This window comes from Drosophila santomea, chromosome 2R, assembly GCF_016746245.2.
Source record: "Drosophila santomea strain STO CAGO 1482 chromosome 2R, Prin_Dsan_1.1, whole genome shotgun sequence".
Classification (NCBI taxonomy): domain Eukaryota; kingdom Metazoa; phylum Arthropoda; class Insecta; order Diptera; family Drosophilidae; genus Drosophila; species Drosophila santomea.
In genome coordinates this window covers 3,236,432-3,256,215 of record NC_053017.2, presented here as the reverse complement: position 1 = coordinate 3,256,215, position 19,784 = coordinate 3,236,432, and the positions used below count along the sequence as shown (strand labels likewise).

Below are 19,784 nucleotides of genomic sequence, written 5' to 3'. Positions count from 1 at the left end.
TTTAAAATAATGATTAAGAGAAACCGAGGCCGAAAAACCAGATTTCGATTTCAAGTTGTCATCAAGATTCGCTTGAAAATCTCGAATGATCAATTTGTGGAATTTTTCTGGCGGAGAGTGGCGCTATAAATTTCACATTTATAATTAACAACTTAACTTCTTAAGCTTTTATGTGATTCTCTTTTGATTGTCTTCCTTTTGCTGGCGCTTTTTGCTTTCTCATATTTATATGGACTTTATTTATGGTCGCTCTTTGTGCTATTGAGTTTTATGATTTTTGCTAATTGTAATTTATTTGATTGATTTATCGAATGAATAAGTATTATCACAGCCAGAATCGCAGACGAGTTTCGCAATCAAATCGAGACTTAAGTTTATCAAGTGACCGAATATATTTTCTTCAATTCCAAAAGTGGATCGCTCTATTCGAATATTTCATATATCATCAAAGTAATATTTAAGTTTAAGCTCATATTTGCTGGTGGAGACTTACAACTCTATATAATTTCAAATTGGATGGCGTTGGATGAAAGAAATAAATCCAAAGCACTGCGGTTATAAAAAAAAACTTATGCACAATCGGTACAATCATTGCGCTATTCGTGGGCAAATATTGTCTTATATCTGATGACTGCCTCTTATACCTTCGTGATTTCCCATTATTATACCCTTTACTGGTAGAGTAGATTCGTTGAAAATTCGTAAATGTTTACGACCATAATTTATATTCTTGATTAGGATCAATAGCCGATTAGTCCGTCCGTATGAACATCGAGATCTCAGGAACTATAGAAGCTAGAAAGTTGAGATTAAGCAAACAGTTTGCAGACACATAGACGCAGCGCCAAACTGCCACGCTCACACTTTTAAAAAATGTTTTCATATTTTTTCATTTTTTTTTTTAGTTTTATGCACATAAATCAAAAGGTTAAAATTTTCTTTTACATAGAGACATGTACTGTTGATCATTTTATTACACATCCATATCATAACTTATTTTGCACTCCATGGAGTGTTTGCTGAATAGCTGAAGATTTTGAATTAAACTAAAACAAATAATAATGATTTTTCCTAATAAGCTAAGCACCGTGCAAATGAGAAAAAAATATAGTTTGCAGAAGAAATTCCAAATAAAAATAAATCAAACAAATTTGAATGATCAAAAACATAAAAAATTAATATGGAGCAGCAAAATCAATAGATGACCCATCGCGAAGAGATCTCTCTGTCACAGTAAAGGCATAAAAAATAATATTTAATAAAGATTCCCAAATCAAATCATAGAATCGTAAAAGTATTTATTGCCACGGGTACAAAGAAGACTCCGATGGGGATGATACTGGAGACCCAAATGCAATTCTCTCTTTAGGACTCAGGTGGATTCACGTAATTTGATTATTATCGGTTAATTGGTGGATCGTTAAATCTTTAACGATTCCTTCCTCAGCCTATAACGGAGCCCGTTCTGGAAGCAACAAGTGCAGCAAGGATTCCCATTGGATGAAGACCCAGTGAACAATAAAACCAGCGGCAGAAAGTAGAAAAACCGAACCAGTTTTTCGTCATTTTCACTTAAGTAAAGCCCTCTGATTCCGAGTTTTATGCCTCCCCAGATTTAATGTTCGGATTTCGATAATGTGTGCTTTTCGTTCACTAATGGACCATAACCCCAAATTTGCGAACCATTGAAAATAAAATTATATTAACCTTAGAATGGAAACATTGTAATAAAAGAATTGAGTATGGGTCCAATACTAAATTACTTCATGAAATTCAATTGCACACTGAAAAGTTTCAAATTGAAATCCGTGTTATCTAGGCTTAAAAATTATATCCAAAATCTTGGCATATCGAAAAAACTGGCAAATAATGTTCAAATAAAAAAATACATTTTCAGAAGTGTAGGGTGACAATCAAGTGAGTCTTCTAAAACATACTTGGTGTAGAGCAGCACATCTTAACGTTATAGTTTTTTTAGTTCCTCAGATCAAAACATTCATACGGACAAACTTATTTTTACCTCTTACATTCTTTTCAACGAATCTAATATTAATACTCTACGAGTAATAGGTAATTGGTAGTGTTTCGGCTTAAATAATATACTTTACTATCAAAACAACCAAGGTCAATTTTTTACTGATTATTCTCATGGTAGCTATGTATGTATATGATATATAAGACTGATCATTCACTGCGTTGCAAACGTCGGACTGAAATCAATTTATCCTCTGCAAAGGGATAATCAAAAGATTTGATTATTGCATATAAAATTTGTTAAATTTATTTCGAAAGATTCTAAATTATACGTACATAAACATGTAAATATGCAATTTATAAATTTAAGGTAACATGGTTCTGACCAAAAAAAAATTAGGTAATTAAGCGTAAATTAGGTAAAATGCACTTAACAATTCAACAAAATGTATACTGCTTTCAGCTTTATACATAGTATATGTATGTACATAAATACATTGTATATATATGCATAGACACCATGGCATGAAAACTAATAAAATCGCGGCATCTAGGCACATTTTCAGAGGACAGAACGGGCGGACTGTCGCTAATTCAATTGTTTTGGCACCCAAAAATAAAAGTAGAATGAGTTGACTTCAAGTAAAAATTGCCCCAAACCACTTTTCCACGTTTTTACCTTCTTTCTCGCTCGCACAGCCATGCAACGAAACGAAATAAGCTAAAAAAAAACGTCATGTCAAGTGGAGTGAAATCCACGAAGATGCTACAGAAAGGCGAACAAAAGTTGACAGCAGAGGGCGTGAAGAAAGGAGAGCGAGAGGGAAGAGTCCAAAAGTGACGAGGACGAAAGCTCAGAGAGCAACAACTACTGTTTGTTTTGCAAAGAAATAAAAACAGAGCAGGGACAGCCAAAGTTTGAGTGGCTGCGAGCAGAACGGCGCATGCGATTGAGAGCATTTGTGTTAAACTGTCATAAATCTTAATTGTGATGGAATCGGATTCGGAATAGGAACGAAAGAAGGGTGACGAAACGACAAAACAGATTTCCCACACTTTTGGAGCGAGCGAGATGGAGCGGTCCGACAACGCCATCTCTTTTCCTCGCAATTTCCCCTGTTTCAGTTCCAATCGTTCACTTGCCAGCAAAGGGGAAAAGACAGCCCTGCATCTGCGCTCTTGTTTCTCTCTTGTCTCTCTCTCTCTCGCGCTCTCTTTTTGGCTACCAGTCGGTTTCTTTTCACCAAGTGTCAGTCAGTCGACAAGAAACCGTTACTGCGTACGATCGTGCGAAAAAGCTCGGCCGCGCGCCGCATCTGGAAAAATCGTACGGTAATTAGTTAGCCTCTCGGCTCAGTCGGCGAGTGCGAGCAAGAGAGGAGCACATTTAATCACGCTGACAGCCAGCTGTCCTGCAAGGGTGTGGGTGGCACACACGGGACACACAGCACACACACAACTGCGCAGCCGTCGCCTGAACGCAAAATCGAATCAGAAATTGCCGTCGCCAAAACGGGGGCTTCGTGTTTGCTCGTCAACAGCAGCGCAGCTTCCAATCGCTGCGCGTCCGTCGCGTCGCTTCATTTTTTCATCCGTATCAATCAGTGACGGCAGAGCAGCAGCGCCCTGTTGTTGTTTGTCAGCTTGACAGCAGCGGCAGCGCAGCAACAGCGCAGCGGCAGAGCACCGCAGCAGATGCTAGTGACGAAGGAACCCGGCCAACGGAATTCAATCGCCTTTGGACTTTCGTTCGAGTAGTGACGACGATTCCGGATGAGAAGACGCACGCATCGCGACCCGCGGTTCCGCCAGAACAGTGAATTCTCAGTTTAAAACGCGCTTTTGGGGGAGGATAGAACGAGTGTTTTTTAGGGCGTCATCATCATATCTAGTCAATGAAGCAGAGGTTTGATAATTTCAAACGCAGATGCTCGATCAAGACTGAAACACACGAGAAACAACTACAAATGGTTTAACAAAGTATACGTAAAACTACCACAAGTTAAATAAAATATACCACAAAAATATATTTATTACCAAAACTAAAGATAAACTATTGCATATATTTACATTAAACGGTATTTAACTCAACAAATCCACACTACATATATAATGTAAGGCCAGTTACTTAAATCAACAAACAAATTAACGAAGTATACGATTCAATGCAATTACTAAATTAAATTTAAACCCACACAAATTAGGAATTAAAAATACATACGCCTCGAAACGTCATTTTTTTCTGACATACGAAAGTTTATAAATTAAAAAATCCAAAAAATATAAAATAATTAAAGTTATACGCTCCAGCAACAACAAGTTCTATACGATAACGTACCAAGTGCAAAACAATAGATTATATGGTTATTGTGTCAAATTAAAGTTGTTCCGAAATCCAACTGACATCCTTATTGTTTTTTCCAACAAACCGTCAAAATTCAGCAAAATTTAAAAATGTTGCACGAGGCTCTGATGCTCGAGATCTACAGACAGGCACTAAATGCCGGGTAAGTGTCATATGGACAATTATTTTCCATAGAACTATGCACTGTGAATGATTTAGATAACAGAAAACTCAAATGGACCATTTGGGTCACACCTTTATTACGATTAGATGCAGGGGATTAAAGTTTTGTTCATTTTGACATAGTTAAATTTAAAATTCTAGACTAAAAGTGACGAATATTCGAAATATTCACATATGAAGTGATAACACTAATCTCATTCAAAGTACATTTTTTTGTTTGCTATGTATGTATGTACGTGCGTTCACATGTCTGGCCTAAGGCTAAATATGGTTAAACAAAATGGTATAAACCATACACCATATGTATTGAATATATAACCGTTTTAATCAAAATCAAAAATAAACTTCCGATTTATTATTCCGAAATTGTTCAATTCCCATTTAAATATTATTGTAGACTCTCAGCCAGATCGGCCTAATAAATATATCAAGAATGTATGATTCCATGGCATTTAATGATTGGCATTGGCACCTCGGCGTGGTCGCACACCTGTCGTTATAAATTCAGCACCTCGCCAATAGCGCGCCCATATATCACAACACCCACCCGCCAATCCAAGACTACTGAGTTTCCGAATACGAGTCCGAAAACGGTGATTTGCACTCCCTCAGATCGGAAAAAGCTAAACTTGACGTCAAAAGGGAGCCGCAGGGAGGGGCCGGGGAAATCTTAAAATAACAAAATAAATCGCAATAGTTCGATGATGGGATACTGACTTGGGTAAGCGCTTGTGTATCTGTATCTGGGTGTTCTCTGAAATTATGATTAAACAAGTTTGAGATATATTTTCACACTTGCACTCGAACAGTATTTTGAGTCTGAGCAAATTACTTGAAGGCTGAAAACGTGTTTTATGACACTACATTTGTGGGGGCGTGGGTATTTCGGGGTGCATCTGGAGTATTAATAATAAAGTGCGACAAATTGTCTCGCTCTCGTTTGATTCGCATGCAGATACATACAAATTTTAAAGATTTTCCAAGGCGATGACGTAGCCGAATTGAATAAATCATGCGAAAAAGTGAAAAACTCAAAATGCGCTACGCTCTGCTTCCCATCTTTTCATTCTGCACCCCCTTTCCTTTTCCCCGTGTGCGCCTATTACGGGCGAGATTTATGTTCACAATTTGCCGCTGGCGTGTGCGTGTGCGTGTGGTTGAGTCTCCGGATGCATGTGAGTGCTTAGTGATATTTACTCATTTACCTTAACGGATTCGTCGGATTTCGTTCAAGAGGGAATGAAGGGTTGTAGTCAGTTTAAATAGGGCTTCTTTTATTTCTAACCTTCATTTTGCAGAAACTTACAAAGGAATCTTCGGTTGTTAAGTATTCGCTATAAAAATATATTTGTGAAGAAAAATTTACTAGTAAAGTGTTTGTCGAAATTATTTAGTTTAAGTTACCTTTTTTTAATGTAATGAAATTCTGATCGGTCAGTTCATACTCGTACTCAGTGTATTATTTTTATTCTCACCTTAGTTCCAAACAAGTCTCCCATATCAGACTTATAATTACAACTACAGTTTCAGTTAGCCTTCGCTTTACGGGTGCATATCAATATGTAACTCTCGATTATTAATGAGACATTTCAACTTGTAATTAACTGCACTTGCTGGAGTTGCGTATAAATCATTTTGATTTAAGCTTAATCGAATAACGAGATTTCAGATTATGATATGCTAGCGGAGAAAATTTGTTGCCAAGTATTTTATAGTAGTGTAGCAAAATAAAGGGGAAACGAGCGGGTTGTATGCGGGCTTAATCGCCCCTTGCAATCTGGATAGCTAATTAGTGGTGAGTGATTGCGCAGTGAGTGTAATAACTATCTTTGATATGCTGGATATACCTGGCAGGTAACTGAGCTCCAAATAAGCTGCCATGTGCAGCTCAGATTTTGTTTCGACGTTCCTTAAGATACCATCAATATTGTGCTAGGCCGGATTTGTTGGTAAACAATCCATCAATTAAATACTGACTTTCTGAAAGGGCCCAGTGACAAAACTCCTCCGAATCAAACAACTTAATGCCGGTAAAAAATGTTTTTTTGGTGAATGATCGTTCGTCGCACAAAAGCACATGATAAATACTTGATATCCGAATCTTTGACTAAAAAAGACCCCATAAACTGTGGTTATTGATTAAGTTCCGTTATTTCCGCCCGACTCAAATGCAAACCCAAACAGCAAGGCACAATACGCCCACACACACAAATACATAGTTATTATATAGAGCTATCATCAACAATTTATAATCTTTGCATATACTTCAAAGCTAATCAGGCAATCATTCAAAATAAGCTAAACGAAACCCGCTGAATTATGGCTCTGTGAAATATTTTCTAAGCAAACAATCGGGGCTATTAAAATCATAAGTGGTTTTAATTTGAATGTTACACACTTGAACAAATCAAGGAAATAAAGTTTAGAGATTCAGTCTCTCTGATGGTAAATTATTTTCCTTATTCTCTTTTTTTTTGGTTTTCTCTGCTACGAGGGCAATAAAATTTGTTTTTTTCATCTCTATGCACATTTTTTAGCAGCCCAATTAATTTATTCAAACCCTGAGGAATTTGTGGTCGGTCGGTCGGTCGTCTAAACGATAATTGCCTCCAAGTTTGTCAAATACTTTAATCTCTTCTCAGATTCGTATTTTTGATTATGATCCGCATTGCTCATAACGCACGCTTAAAGTCTCGAATTAATCGCCATTGTTTCATTTGAATTTTTACAACCCTCGAACCGAGTAAAACACTAAACCACAGCTGTCTCCGAAAGAGTTTTATTTTTTCTATACGCGTTTGCCTTATGGCGCTCAAAAATTTGAATAACAAATCGAAATGTTGACATATTTTGGCCATTGATGGCATTGTAGGTCCCCCTGTCCGGCTAATGATTTAGCACAGAACGAAGCGAAATAAAAGGTAAACCGATCTATAATGATTTCCAATGCTTCTGATGGCTTATCTACCGGTCTCATCAGGAGAAATGTTTGTCCTGCGAAAGTCGGTTGACAAAAGGGGGAGAGATAGCTTTGTCGCTCAAATTGTTTTAAAATTCAGCTATTTAGAGGTGATAGATTGCTGTTAAGGTCTCAACGATTAGCTTAATTGTCTGACTGTGGCGAATGCGAATAGTAAAATAAAAAAGTTTTTAACGGTCAATAGGTTTTGTTAAACATGTACTAGTCGTATAAAGCCCTATCAAGGCTTTTGTTTGTTGGTTATTATTTTGTATTTGGTTTGGGTTTTGCCGCATTTATATTTACTACTAGTTATTTTTATACCCGTTACTCGTAGAGTAAAAGGGTATACTAGATTCGTTGAAAAGTATGTAACAGGCAGAAGGAAGCGTTTCCGACCATATAAAGTATATATATTCTTGATCAGGATCAGTAGCCGAGTCGATCTGGCCATGTCCGTCTGTCCGTCCGTCTGTCTGTCCGTCTGTCCGTCTGTCCGTCTGTCCGTATGAACGTCGAGATCTCAGGAAGTACAAAAGCTAGAAAGTTGAGACTAAGCACACAGACTCCAGGGACATAGACGCAGCGCAAGTTTGTCGATTCAGGTTGCCACGCCCACTCTTACGCCCACAAACCGCCCAAAACTGCCACGCCCACATTTTTGAAAAATGTTTTAATATTTTTTCATTTTTGTATTGGTCTTGTAAATTTCTATCGATTTGCAAAAAAACGTTTTGCCACGCCCACTCTAACGCCCACAAACCGCCCAAAGCTGCCACGCCCACACTTTTGAAAAATGTTTTGATATTTTTTCATTTTTGTATTGGTGTTGTAAATTTCTATCTATTTGCCAAAAAACTTTTGGCCACGCCCACTCTAACGCCCACAAACCGCCCAAAGCTGCCACGCCCACACTTTTGAAAAATGTTTTGATATTTTTTCAGTTTTGTATTAGTCTTGTAAATTTCTATCTATTTGCCAAAAAACTTTTGGCCACGCCCACTCTAACGCCCACAAACCGCCAAAAACTGTCCTTCGCACTTACACTAGCTGAGTAACGGGTATCATATAGTCGGGGAACTCGACTATAGCGTTCTCTCTTGTTTTGAAATTCAATCCTTTTCTACCTAATGGACTATCAGTATATATAGGTACACTTCTGTGAATCTAGAAGTCGCGTTTTATTCCTGTAGCATCCAAATGTACGATTTTTACTGTAGTAACGCGTACCTATTGTTCTTAGGAGTTCTTATTTTGACATAATGTGTTCGCCATGTCATATCTTTGATCACGTGTTTTTCCATCTAGTCTCTATTTTTTAAGCTATGAAAAGTGCAAAGAATGATTAACTTTTTTTTTAGATTTTTAAAGATTAATAAACTTTAATTTAATTATGTATATAACCATTTTTGTATTTGCAGCGCTCTGCCCACAGCTCGTCCGCGTTCCACTGAGTCGGCGAATTCCAGCGAGCGGTGTCCATCGCATGACTCAAACTCTTCAGAGAATGGTGGTGGTGCTGCCAGCGGCGGAGTAGGTCATAGGTTAGACGCAGCCACTCTATCCACCGGAGTGATGCCCGGAGAAGGGCCCACCACACTACACTCATCATTTCCGGCAGTTCCGCAGTCCCTGCCCGCCCAGCCGCCCTCAATGGAGGCGTACTTGCACATGGTTGCAGCAGCCGCCCAGCAGTATGGATTTCCTTTGGCCGCTGCTGCAGCTGCTGGGGCGGGTCCACGGCTGCCACTCCCACTGGCTAATGAGGCGGCGGCTCCATTTAAACTTCCTCCACAGGCTTCGCCCACTACATCGAGTAATAATTCGGAAGCTCTGGACTTTCGCACTAATCTGTATGGAAGGGCGGAATCGGCTGAACCACCTGCTTCCGAGGGCGAGGAGGAGGACTTTGATGACGGTGCCAACAATCCACTTGATCTCTCCGTAGGAACCCGGAAACGTGGTCACGAATCGGAGCCTCAACTTGGTCACATTCAGGTTAAGAAAATGTTCAAGTCAGACAGCCCACCCGCAAATTCCGTGGCTTCGCCTTCAGCCAGTCAACTGTTGCCAGGAGTTAATCCTTATCTCGCCGCTGTGGCAGCCGCCAATATTTTCCGAGCGGGACAATTCCCCGACTGGAATAGCAAAAACGATTTGGTAATGGATCCGCTAGAAAAGATGTCTGATATTGTAAAGGGTGGAGCGAGTGGAATGGGCACCAAGGAAAAAATGCACTCCTCCAAGGCCACAACCCCACAGGCAGCATCTCAGCCACCAAAAAGTCCGGTTCAACCAACATCCAAACAGAATTCCGAATCCGGAGGAGCGTCCGGAGTCGGTGGTGCTGGTAGTGGCGCAGTGACCAAAGCGAGGCATAACATTTGGCAATCACACTGGCAAAATAAGGGTGTGGCCAGTTCGGTGTTTAGGTGTGTGTGGTGCAAGCAGAGTTTCCCCACTCTGGAGGCCCTGACCACTCACATGAAGGACAGTAAGCATTGTGGAGTGAATGTACCACCTTTTGGTAATCTGCCAAGTAACAATCCCCAGCCGCAACAACACCATCCAACTCCACCGCCACCGCCGCAGAATCATAACCTCCGAAAGCACAGTTCAGGAAGCGCCTCCAATCACTCACCATCGGCAAATGTGAAGAATGCATTCCAATATCGAGGCGATCCACCCACGCCACTACCACGAAAATTGGTTAGAGGCCAGAACGTTTGGCTTGGCAAGGGTGTAGAGCAGGCCATGCAGATCCTTAAGTGCATGCGTTGCGGAGAGAGTTTCCGATCTCTAGGCGAAATGACAAAACACATGCAGGAGACCCAGCACTACACGAATATCCTATCGCAGGAGCAGAGTATATCTATCAAATCAGGGAATGCCAATGCCATCTCAGATGCCAAGGAAAGCCACAACAGTCTGAGTTCCGAAGAAAGTCGCACTCTCAGTGCAGTCCTCACGTGTAAAGTTTGCGATAAGGCCTTTAATTCTTTAGGTGATCTGAGCAACCACATGGCCAAGAACAATCACTATGCTGAACCGCTCTTACAGTCTGCAGGAGCGCGAAAGCGACCAACTCCTAAAAAGCGCGAGAAATCTCTGCCTGTACGGAAACTTTTGGAAATGAAGGGCGGATCAGGAACGACGCAGGAAGATCATTCAAACGAAAAATCCTCGGTGCAAGGAAAACCCGGCTTGGGACCTGGGGGAGGCGATAAAAACGATGCCGCTCTTTTTGCCGAACGCATGCGGCAGTATATTACAGGGGTAAAAGCCCCAGAAGAAATTGCCAAAGTTGCTACTGCCCAACTTTTAACGAAAAACAAGTCCCCAGAGTTAGTGGAGCAAAAGAACGGCGGTAGCGCAAAGGCTCCAGGGGCTTCTTCTGTTTTGAGTGCCATTGAGCAGATGTTTACAACCAGCTTTGACACCCCACCCAGACACGCCAGCCTGCCAGCTAGTAGTCCATCCAACTCATCCACCAAAAATACCTCGCCTGTGGCCTCCAGCATACTGAAACGATTGGGGATCGATGAAACTGTTGATTACAACAAGCCATTGATCGATACCAATGATCCCTACTATCAGCACTATAGATATACAAGCAGCGAAAGGAGTGGCAGTGAGTGCAGTGCAGAAGCCAGGCCGAGATTGGGTGCACCGACTCCCGAAAAACAGCAGCAAGGGGGAGGGCATGAGGAGGAGTCGTCAAAGCCAGCAATAAAGCAAGAAAGGGAGGCGGAATCGGAACCTATTAATATGGAGATCAAGTCTGAGTTTGCTGATGAACAAAATGAAGCCGAGGAGTCATCCAAAATAGAGACAGCTGTGGTTAATAGGAGTGCCACCAACAATAACAATAATAATGTGGAAAGGTGCTCCCCGAAGACACCGCCTTCGGCCGAAAGTCCTCAGATTAGGTTGCTACCTCCTCAAAGCCCTGCCGAAAGTCAGAGATCAGGAACTCCTAAATCACCCGCTTCTAGCCACAAATCCTACGATGGGAGTTCGGAAAGCACAAAGAAGTATCCAAGTGATTCGCTCAACGCATTGTCATCTATGTTCGATTCCTTGGGTAGCAGTGGCGCCGGGGCTAACTGCAGAGCTAAGTCAGCAGCCGCAGCTACTGCCGGAGGATCAGAATCCCCAGAGAACCTCAGCTCCGGGGGAAACTCCTTGGCGGCCTTGCGACAATTCTGCGTAAAGAAGGAGAAAACCGTCTAAGTCCGTGAGCTGATACGAAAAGCGAAACCGAATCATTTGCCTTGTTTTCGTTGTTTCGAGCAAAACGCATTTTCAACATTTTTTGGTTTGTCAGCGCCTTGCCTTCGCCCCGAACCCAAATACCCTCCCCCAGCGCTAGTCGGGGTTTTGAGTTCAGGCCTTGGGTTTGGCCTGGTGAACCGAGATTCAAGTCAAAAAGCCACGGATGGAGCCACTGGTTGAATCCGTCTGTAAAATTATGGCGGACATGATCTGTTTTAACTGGACAAAGAAATCGATATGTTCAGAAGAATCTGCCGTGGAAACTGACGATTGTGTTAACAACTGTACAGAATGTTAAAATACTCGCTGCAGTTGGGGTGATATTTTGGCCCAACACGATTCCTGCCGCGTTCAGTTGGTCCGGCCCTTCAGCAAGCCGTTAGGCCTACTTTTTCAAGGTAATTGTCACAGAAGATTTAACAGTAGTATAGAGTATTTCGTTTATTGTAAATTCATTTCTTAATTTTGATTTTTATTTAAAATTTTTAAAATGCTCTATGAAAAATTTGTACTGAAAATTCCCTTCCGTTTTTACCATTTTAGGATAGAAAACAGAAAGCGCCATTTAAATTCCTTGAAAGACTGGTTCTTTCTGCTGATCGGAGGTGGAATGGAAACTGGATGAACTTTACATCCGAAAACACGAGTCCTTGTTGGGGCTGTCACATGCCAAGGCGAAAAGATATAAAATTGGATAAGAAAACATTGTGATCAAATACAAGATAAAAGTTTTTATGCAACTATTAAGAAAACATTTTTGGGGGGGAGATAACAGTGTCAGTCCAAATGAGACTGTAAAATTAATGGAAACAGTTCGATTTCGTTCTTTAGTTGGTTGTTTCCTCCATTAGACTTAAGGCGCTTTTTACCCGAAAAGTGGGAGGACATGTCGCTAAAATCCAAAAAATCGTGGATTTTTGAAAACCTAATGTTATCCAAATCCTTCTTCGCTTCGGGGCCTTTGACAATTTTTAGAACTTGTCGCATAACAAGGGCGGTTCTACCCAGAGGTAAAAAGAACATCGATAAATCGCCATTGTTTCCTCTTTCAGAATTGCTTTCGACGTTTGAGGGGTTGAAAATGAAGTATATACGGTACTCAATTAATCAGCGAACGCTGAATGGCTTTGGCTGAAAGTTAATATCCGGGTGCTCAGGATTTGACTCCCGTTGGGCATTTCAGAAATCAAAAAACGATGCGTCGTGACGCTTTGTTGATCGACAGTGCTATCTGTGACGTTAATCGGCTACATTGATAGGATCGGATTATTGATAGAATAACAATATTGCTTTACATTTTTTGAGTTTAAATTATTTGTTAAGAATACAAAATAAGAACCTTGATTATGATTTTTGAGGTATTTTATAATAGGTTACTGAGTTTTAGGTTTAAATATTATGATTTTCTATTTAAATATAGTTTTGATCATTAAGGATCATAAAACACTAACATAGAAATTGGTAAAGAAGAAGTAATTTTTCGAAATTCCTTAAATTCCGAAGAATGTTTGAGTTGCTGGATGAAGTCAAAATTTAAAATGCCGCCGGTAAATCGCCCTTACTGAGATACATATGATGCATGATGCAGCGTCTAATAAAACGTAGACGTAGAATAGCCTCAAAGACCGCCAAACCCTCAGGCACCATTTCTAAATAATAGCTTCATAATCGTGACCTAAGCGACTTTTGTTCGCCCATCTCTTGCTGTATATATGAATTCATTCAGCGGATTCTCGGCTTGGGGTTCACTTGGCCAAATTGGCACTTGTGATGAACGTTTTCAGCTTCTGTGCCGCGTGATGGTAAGACGGTCATTTTGCAAATAGCCAGCGAGATCTCAATTAATGTTCCACATTTTGGAGCGTGCGCCAGCAATTTACCCATATAATTTGAGTCGGCCCGGATTTCCAATCCCAGATCCACACTGCAATGCCGCTGGTGTCGCCATTATGGCAATTTCGTGTTCATCGTTTGATTTAGCGCCACCGCATTGGGCTCGTAAGTCCCATGTCGCAATTTTTATACCCGTTACTCATAGAGTAAAAGGGTATACTAGATTCGTTGAAAAGTATGTAACAGGCAGAAGGAAGCGTTTCCGACCATATAAAGTATATATATTCTTGATCAGGATGAATAGCCGGGTCGGTCTGGCCATGTCCGTCTGTCTGTCCGTCCGTATGAACGTCGAGATCTCAGGAACTACAAAAGCTAGAAAGTTGAGATTAATCATACAGACTCCAGAGACATAGAAGCAGCGCAAGTTTGTCGATTCATGTTGCCACGCCCATTCTAACGCCTACAAACCGCCCAAAGCTGCCACGCCCACACTTTTGAAAAATGTTTTGATATTTTTTCAATTTGGAATGGGTTTTGTAAATTTCTATCGATTTGCCAAAAACTTTTTGCCGCGCCCACTCTAACGCCCACAAACCGCCAAAAACGTCAGTGTTTAAGACTCTTCTTCGCACTTCCACTAGCTGAGTAACCGGTATCAGATAGTCGGGGAACTCGACTATAGCGTTCTCTCTTGTTGTATTTTAATTTCCTAACCGCCCGCTCTTGCATTCCCTGGTCTTCGATCTTTGTGGCGGTCATTAAAAAGACTTATTCCTGTTGTGATCTTGATGTTGCTGCTCCTGCCTGCGCCGGATTGACATCGCCTGGCCATGTGTATTATGACGCGGTCGGGGGGAGCTTCCTGATTCAGACTAAGACGCTATAATTACTTCAAAAAACAAAGTGATACGAAAGAACAAAGAAGTGCCACTTAAAGTGCCAAAAAAGTTGTAACAAACTTCGCTTAGTGAAATTCAAAGTGCGGTTCAATTATGGGTTGTGTTCTTTAAGCAAAAACAAACTTTCCTAAAGCATTTCTAAAGCTAAATGTTTAAATTTCGAACTTCATACTAAATTTATTGATTGGTTGGCGACATGAAACTAACCTGATCTAATATAAAGCTTTTATCAATATTTCTTTTAAGTTCTATAAATAATACCAATCTAATCTATATGAAAAAAGACAAATACAATGTGATCAATAACGATCAAAAACAATGTGTAAATCAATCATAGAAATTGATAGCTAATGACTGATTTACGATGTAAGTTTCATATCTGTGCCGTAAATCCGCCTGCACAATTATTATCAATATCATTATTGTCGCTATTAGAAGGAAGAATTCTGGAATGACATAGAACTAGTTAATCCTTATCCATATCGGCAAATTGGCCTGCACATTGACTTGGAGAGCTTTAAACAGTAAAACCATTTTAGCGATTGCAAGATAATCGTTTAACGACTTCGTCGCCGATAGGACAAAGAGATTTATTGCACCTTTATCGATGGAGCGGGATTTCTATCTGCAGTAAATCACAGCGAACGTGCCGAACTTTCAAGCGAATGACGCTTTCCTGAAGACCCTTCATAACTGATTTGCTAGGAATTGTTACGTGGCCTGCTGACCACAAAATTCATTCCACAATATCGGGGCCCTCTGACTCCCATAAATTTAAAAGAGCCTTTGTCTTTTATGCGGAAAAAAAGATACTTTTAAATATTCATGCGTGATATTTGTCGCAGCGACAGGATCGCTTTCAGACCCAACGATCGATTGTTTCTTCCCAAATCGAAACAGAGCAACGAAAGCATCCCAACCCGATGTCAGTCAGGCAGAACAATTGTTCAGGGGCCAGCGAGGCAGCTACACAATGGGTCATTTGGGCCGGACTCACTCTTGCTCCTGTCTCTTTTCTTGCGATCACGTTGCCCATCATGGCAGGCAACAAGTATTGCATGATCCCCAAATTCGAATGCGAATACGATTACGAACACGGGGTGGATCCCCTCGGGCACCTGGTGGTGTTGTCCTTGTGAGTGATTTATTTAGTATGTATCTATTCCTGAAATTATTGGCCGCAACTGCAAAATTGTTTTAGCTCTGGTCGTGATGAAGTATCCCTAAATGTCCTAACACATTTCGGTCTTCTGTAAAAGATAATTTCACAGAAGGTTAAATCGCAAAAGCAAAGGCTCTCATGTTGATTTTAGCTGGGACTCATTCAAGCTATTCTAGATTAAATATATTTTAAAGATTTAAATGATTACAATCAATAATTCCCAAAAATTGGGTAACCTGAAAGGTTTAGTATTCCAACGGAGGTTCTTTGCAGACATAATCAGTGCCCAAAATACATAATGTATTAGGCATAGCAGCATGTAAATATTTCGGCCACTGGGAGCTTCAGATATGGTAGACGCGATACGATGATGAGGCAGCCAGCAAACAAGATGGAGCGGAGTGAATACACTCCCGTGGATCCGCGGACTGGTTGCATTTTAAACAAGTTCAGGATGCAAACAATGGATCATTATCCGGGCACGAATACTAAAATAAAACCAAAAGCGAAGCAGATACAATCGAGCGCAATCGCCACGGCATTCCCATAGGTTACACAGCCAGATGGGAGATGCCATAGGTCCAGGCCAACATCCCATCCCATCCTGTCCAAAGATCCAGAAGAAGCCAGACGCCCAGATAGTGCGACTGAGAGAGAAGCTCCGATGGCGATGAGTCTCGTTGTTTATTGATTACACGCTTTTGGGGAATGTGCATTGCATTGGGCCACGGTGGGCTACTTCCAGCTCGCGACTCTTGGCCATAATGGTGCGGATGCCAGCGGCTGCAACATGCGCCTGTCATGCGATCGCCGCCAAGAACATAACATTCATTACACAGCGATCGACTGCAGAAGCGGAGCAGGGACGAGGACGCATTCGATTGTGAATGCCATTTTGAGATCGCTCCTGCTAGGGTCCAAACATTGGGCAGGCGCTGCAATATGAAATTCAATGCCACATTTGCCCCATGAACTAGGAACCACTGATAGTGTTTAATAGATGAAGACTGGATACTCTTCTGAGGGGTGGTAAAAATCGTTAAGTTTTCAAATGTATTACAATTCTAAAGGACTAAAAAGGTAAATAGTTACTAAAACCAATCATCTAACAATCGCGGAATAACAGGATATGTGTTGACATTATAGCTAAGTACACGTGAATGGAAATATTATTACAGGGAAATAAAGCTTCGGCGGACCTGTTGTTAAAGGCATATACTAACAACAGCTCTTGACACTCTTTCGTACAGGCTATAATATTCAAAGAAGCAGAAGCAGCTGCTGATGTTGAAGTTGCAGTTTTAAGAATTGCTGAGTTGGTCTCAGCGCCTTCCTCCCGTACATTTAAATACAAAAAATTTCAAAATTAGCATTTGTAACAATGGCGAATTGGCCCGAAAGTAATGGAACTGACCTGGCCAACGATCATGACCAAGGCATCGTTATTGGCATCTGTACAGTAGTTGGTAGTTCGGCGCGTAAATCAATCGTTGGGTGGGAGAGTTGCTCGGCCAGGGAAAGGCGGGAGTCGGGGATGAGGGCCATCTGGGGCATGCAGACGACGATGACAACGAGGACTACGAAAATAAGCGAAATTCCTTCTGCACCAAAGTCCTCTGATCAAAAACAAAACCCAGCCAACAAAAGTGTGTGACGATTGGGACAGCAGCAGCTACAGGTCGACCAGGCAGCGACAGATCTTGGCCATTTGTAACCGGCACTTTGGCCAATCCGGGCCGCGATTACAACCACTGACATTCAGGCTTAGACGACAATCAGTAATCGCATATGAATGCTACACCAATTTGTACAAGGGCAACATGGATCTGGAATATCCATCCCCATGTGTATGTACAAACAACTTGTTGTGGCCTGCTTAAATAACTCTAAATTGAATATTTCTAAATTGGAAGTACCAACATATACATATATTTATCAAGATACAACCGTCTTAGAAAGTGAAGGTACTTGATTTCCGACTACTTTTAGAAAATAAAGAATTGTTAATTTCTACTCCATGCCTTGGAAAGCAATATCATAGGCAACAACGAGCTAAGACAATAATCCATAAGTATTGGCATTATAAGCTGGCAATTTACGATCGCGCGGATCGATGCATTGAATTGAGAGGTGCCCTCGGGCGGAGTAAGCGAGTGCATTCAATTCGGGGAGGTTTGGGGGCGTAATGCATACGTAGGAGCGGGCCATGGAGGACCGTTATGATTATGGTGTTCGTTAAGCATTTTGCACTTAATTTAATTTCTAAGGTATTGCCTTAGTCTATATACAGCAAGTGATAAGGCAGTGGCGTGGAGTTTTGTGGGGTTGCGGAAACGGGATGTGGGGGCGCCACATCAAGCGCACTGACCGCTGGGGGCGTGGCAGCCACGGCCGCTGCCTCCAAGGCTGCTGCTCGATATCAGTTTCATGGAACTACAGTCACGATTTGCCAATAACGTTGCTTAAATGCGCTCACCATTCGTACTGCAATTGCAACTCCGTCTGCGAACTCTGAATCGGGGGCGCACCGTGGAAGAGATGAGGTAGTACAGTGGGACTCGGCTGGCTGGGAGCACCAATTGTAAAATATTCGCTGGCAAGATTTGTTTGCGGGATAAAAATAAAATTGTTAATTTAAAGTAGCTGCTTCTGTGCTGGCTTTTTCCCCTTTCTGTGTGGATTGCAGTTTTTGTTCGATCTCTGGCCGCCTTCAAATTGGCTTTGTTTATGGTACTGTTTTATTGTACAGCAAAAGAACCTGCGGGTTAATATCTTAGCGCTACTTAATTTTCGGTTTTCAGTTTCGCCGGTCAGTACGAAATGCAGCCGAAACCTTATCAATCCCGTTTTGATTGGGAGGGTTTGATTAGATGTTTATATTACGGTTGTAACGAAATTGTTTTGTGTGTTTCTGGGGCCAAACAAGCATTGCAAGTTGTTTTTTGAGAGTGTCACGAACCAAAGCAGTTGTCGATACGTTCGATCGCCGATACTTAGCGCAACCTGGAGAGAAACTGCAATGCTGCAATAGCTAGAAAATGACAATTACATTCATTACAAATTAGGAAACTGGAGAAAGTTATTTCTCCAGAGACTTTTTTGCATTTGTACCTGGAATGTCCCTGGAACGCAAAATCTGAAGGAATTGTGAACAGGTGTAATCACAAGGCAATCACACATTCTTTTATCCTAATTACATAAGTTGTATTAGCCCTCACAGTCATACATAAACAAAGAACTATCTCTGCAGAACTTTCATTCCGCCACAATTTCGGGAAGTTCTGACCCAATTTTGTGCAGAAATCATAAAAACCTGCTGCAACCGACTTAACTATCGTCTGAAACGTACAGACCCTTTAAGTGTCTCAGATATGTTATCGAACAAAAAATAATCCAAAAATATAACCGAAAGGAAGGCCAAAACATCCTTTCTTCCTACCATACTCTCGAGGACAGTCGACGCGTCGCGACGGCTGAGAGCTGGCAAAACCCAATCCGAATGTGTGTGCGTTGAATTGTTTCAGAACGGCAGGAGACTGTTTTCCAAAATGGAAAGCCATGCCAAACCAAGGCACACCGCAGGAAAGTGAAGCAAAAGAAACACGAATTTTTCGTCTATTTCGATGGCAATAATTCAAAATATGAAGACGGCTCGATAGTCATAAATCTGTCAAAAATCCATTTCTTTCATTTTATCCAAAAAGCAGCACCGCCTGGCGTTTCCTTGCCTTGATTGTGTGAGCGTCTGCTTGCTAAGCGTATCTTTCAGATACACAAACTGGCACTTCAAAAACGGGCAGAGGGAAAAGAAAATGAAATAGTGTCCGCCTGTCGCCGTCTCTTTTGGGTTCTGTTTTCAAAAGATCCACTTGAAATAGCAGCCTCCCTCCACCCAGTATGATTTTTCCGAAATACGAAGACGAGAACAAAACCCATCCAATCAACTCGAGCTGAAACACAACTGAACGAAAAGTGCACCAAAGTATCTGGTAAGATGCTCGTTTGCTCACTTCAATCCAAAAGATTCCACCCCTCCCGCCATTCGCTCAACCCCAAGCAGTTCAAGATGACGGAAAACAGCCATCGCACCATATTTCAGTCAATTAGAACTGTCATAATTCATTCCTCGGATCTATTTTGTTTTACTGTGCT

At 41.3% G+C, this 19,784-nt stretch overlaps 1 protein-coding gene across 1 annotated transcript; it reads left to right on the top strand.

Moving 5' to 3' along the window:
- The first annotated feature begins 4,246 nt into the window (after window positions 1-4,246).
- LOC120445743 (protein teashirt) lies at window positions 4,247-12,475 on the top strand. Its single transcript, XM_039626318.2, has 3 exons — window positions 4,247-4,481; window positions 8,882-12,133; window positions 12,279-12,475. The coding sequence occupies exons 1-2, from the start codon at window positions 4,429-4,431 to the stop codon at window positions 11,691-11,693; spliced, it is 2,865 nt and encodes a 954-aa protein (XP_039482252.1). The 5' UTR covers window positions 4,247-4,428; the 3' UTR covers window positions 11,694-12,133; window positions 12,279-12,475.
- Window positions 12,476-19,784: the final 7,309 nt, after the last annotated feature.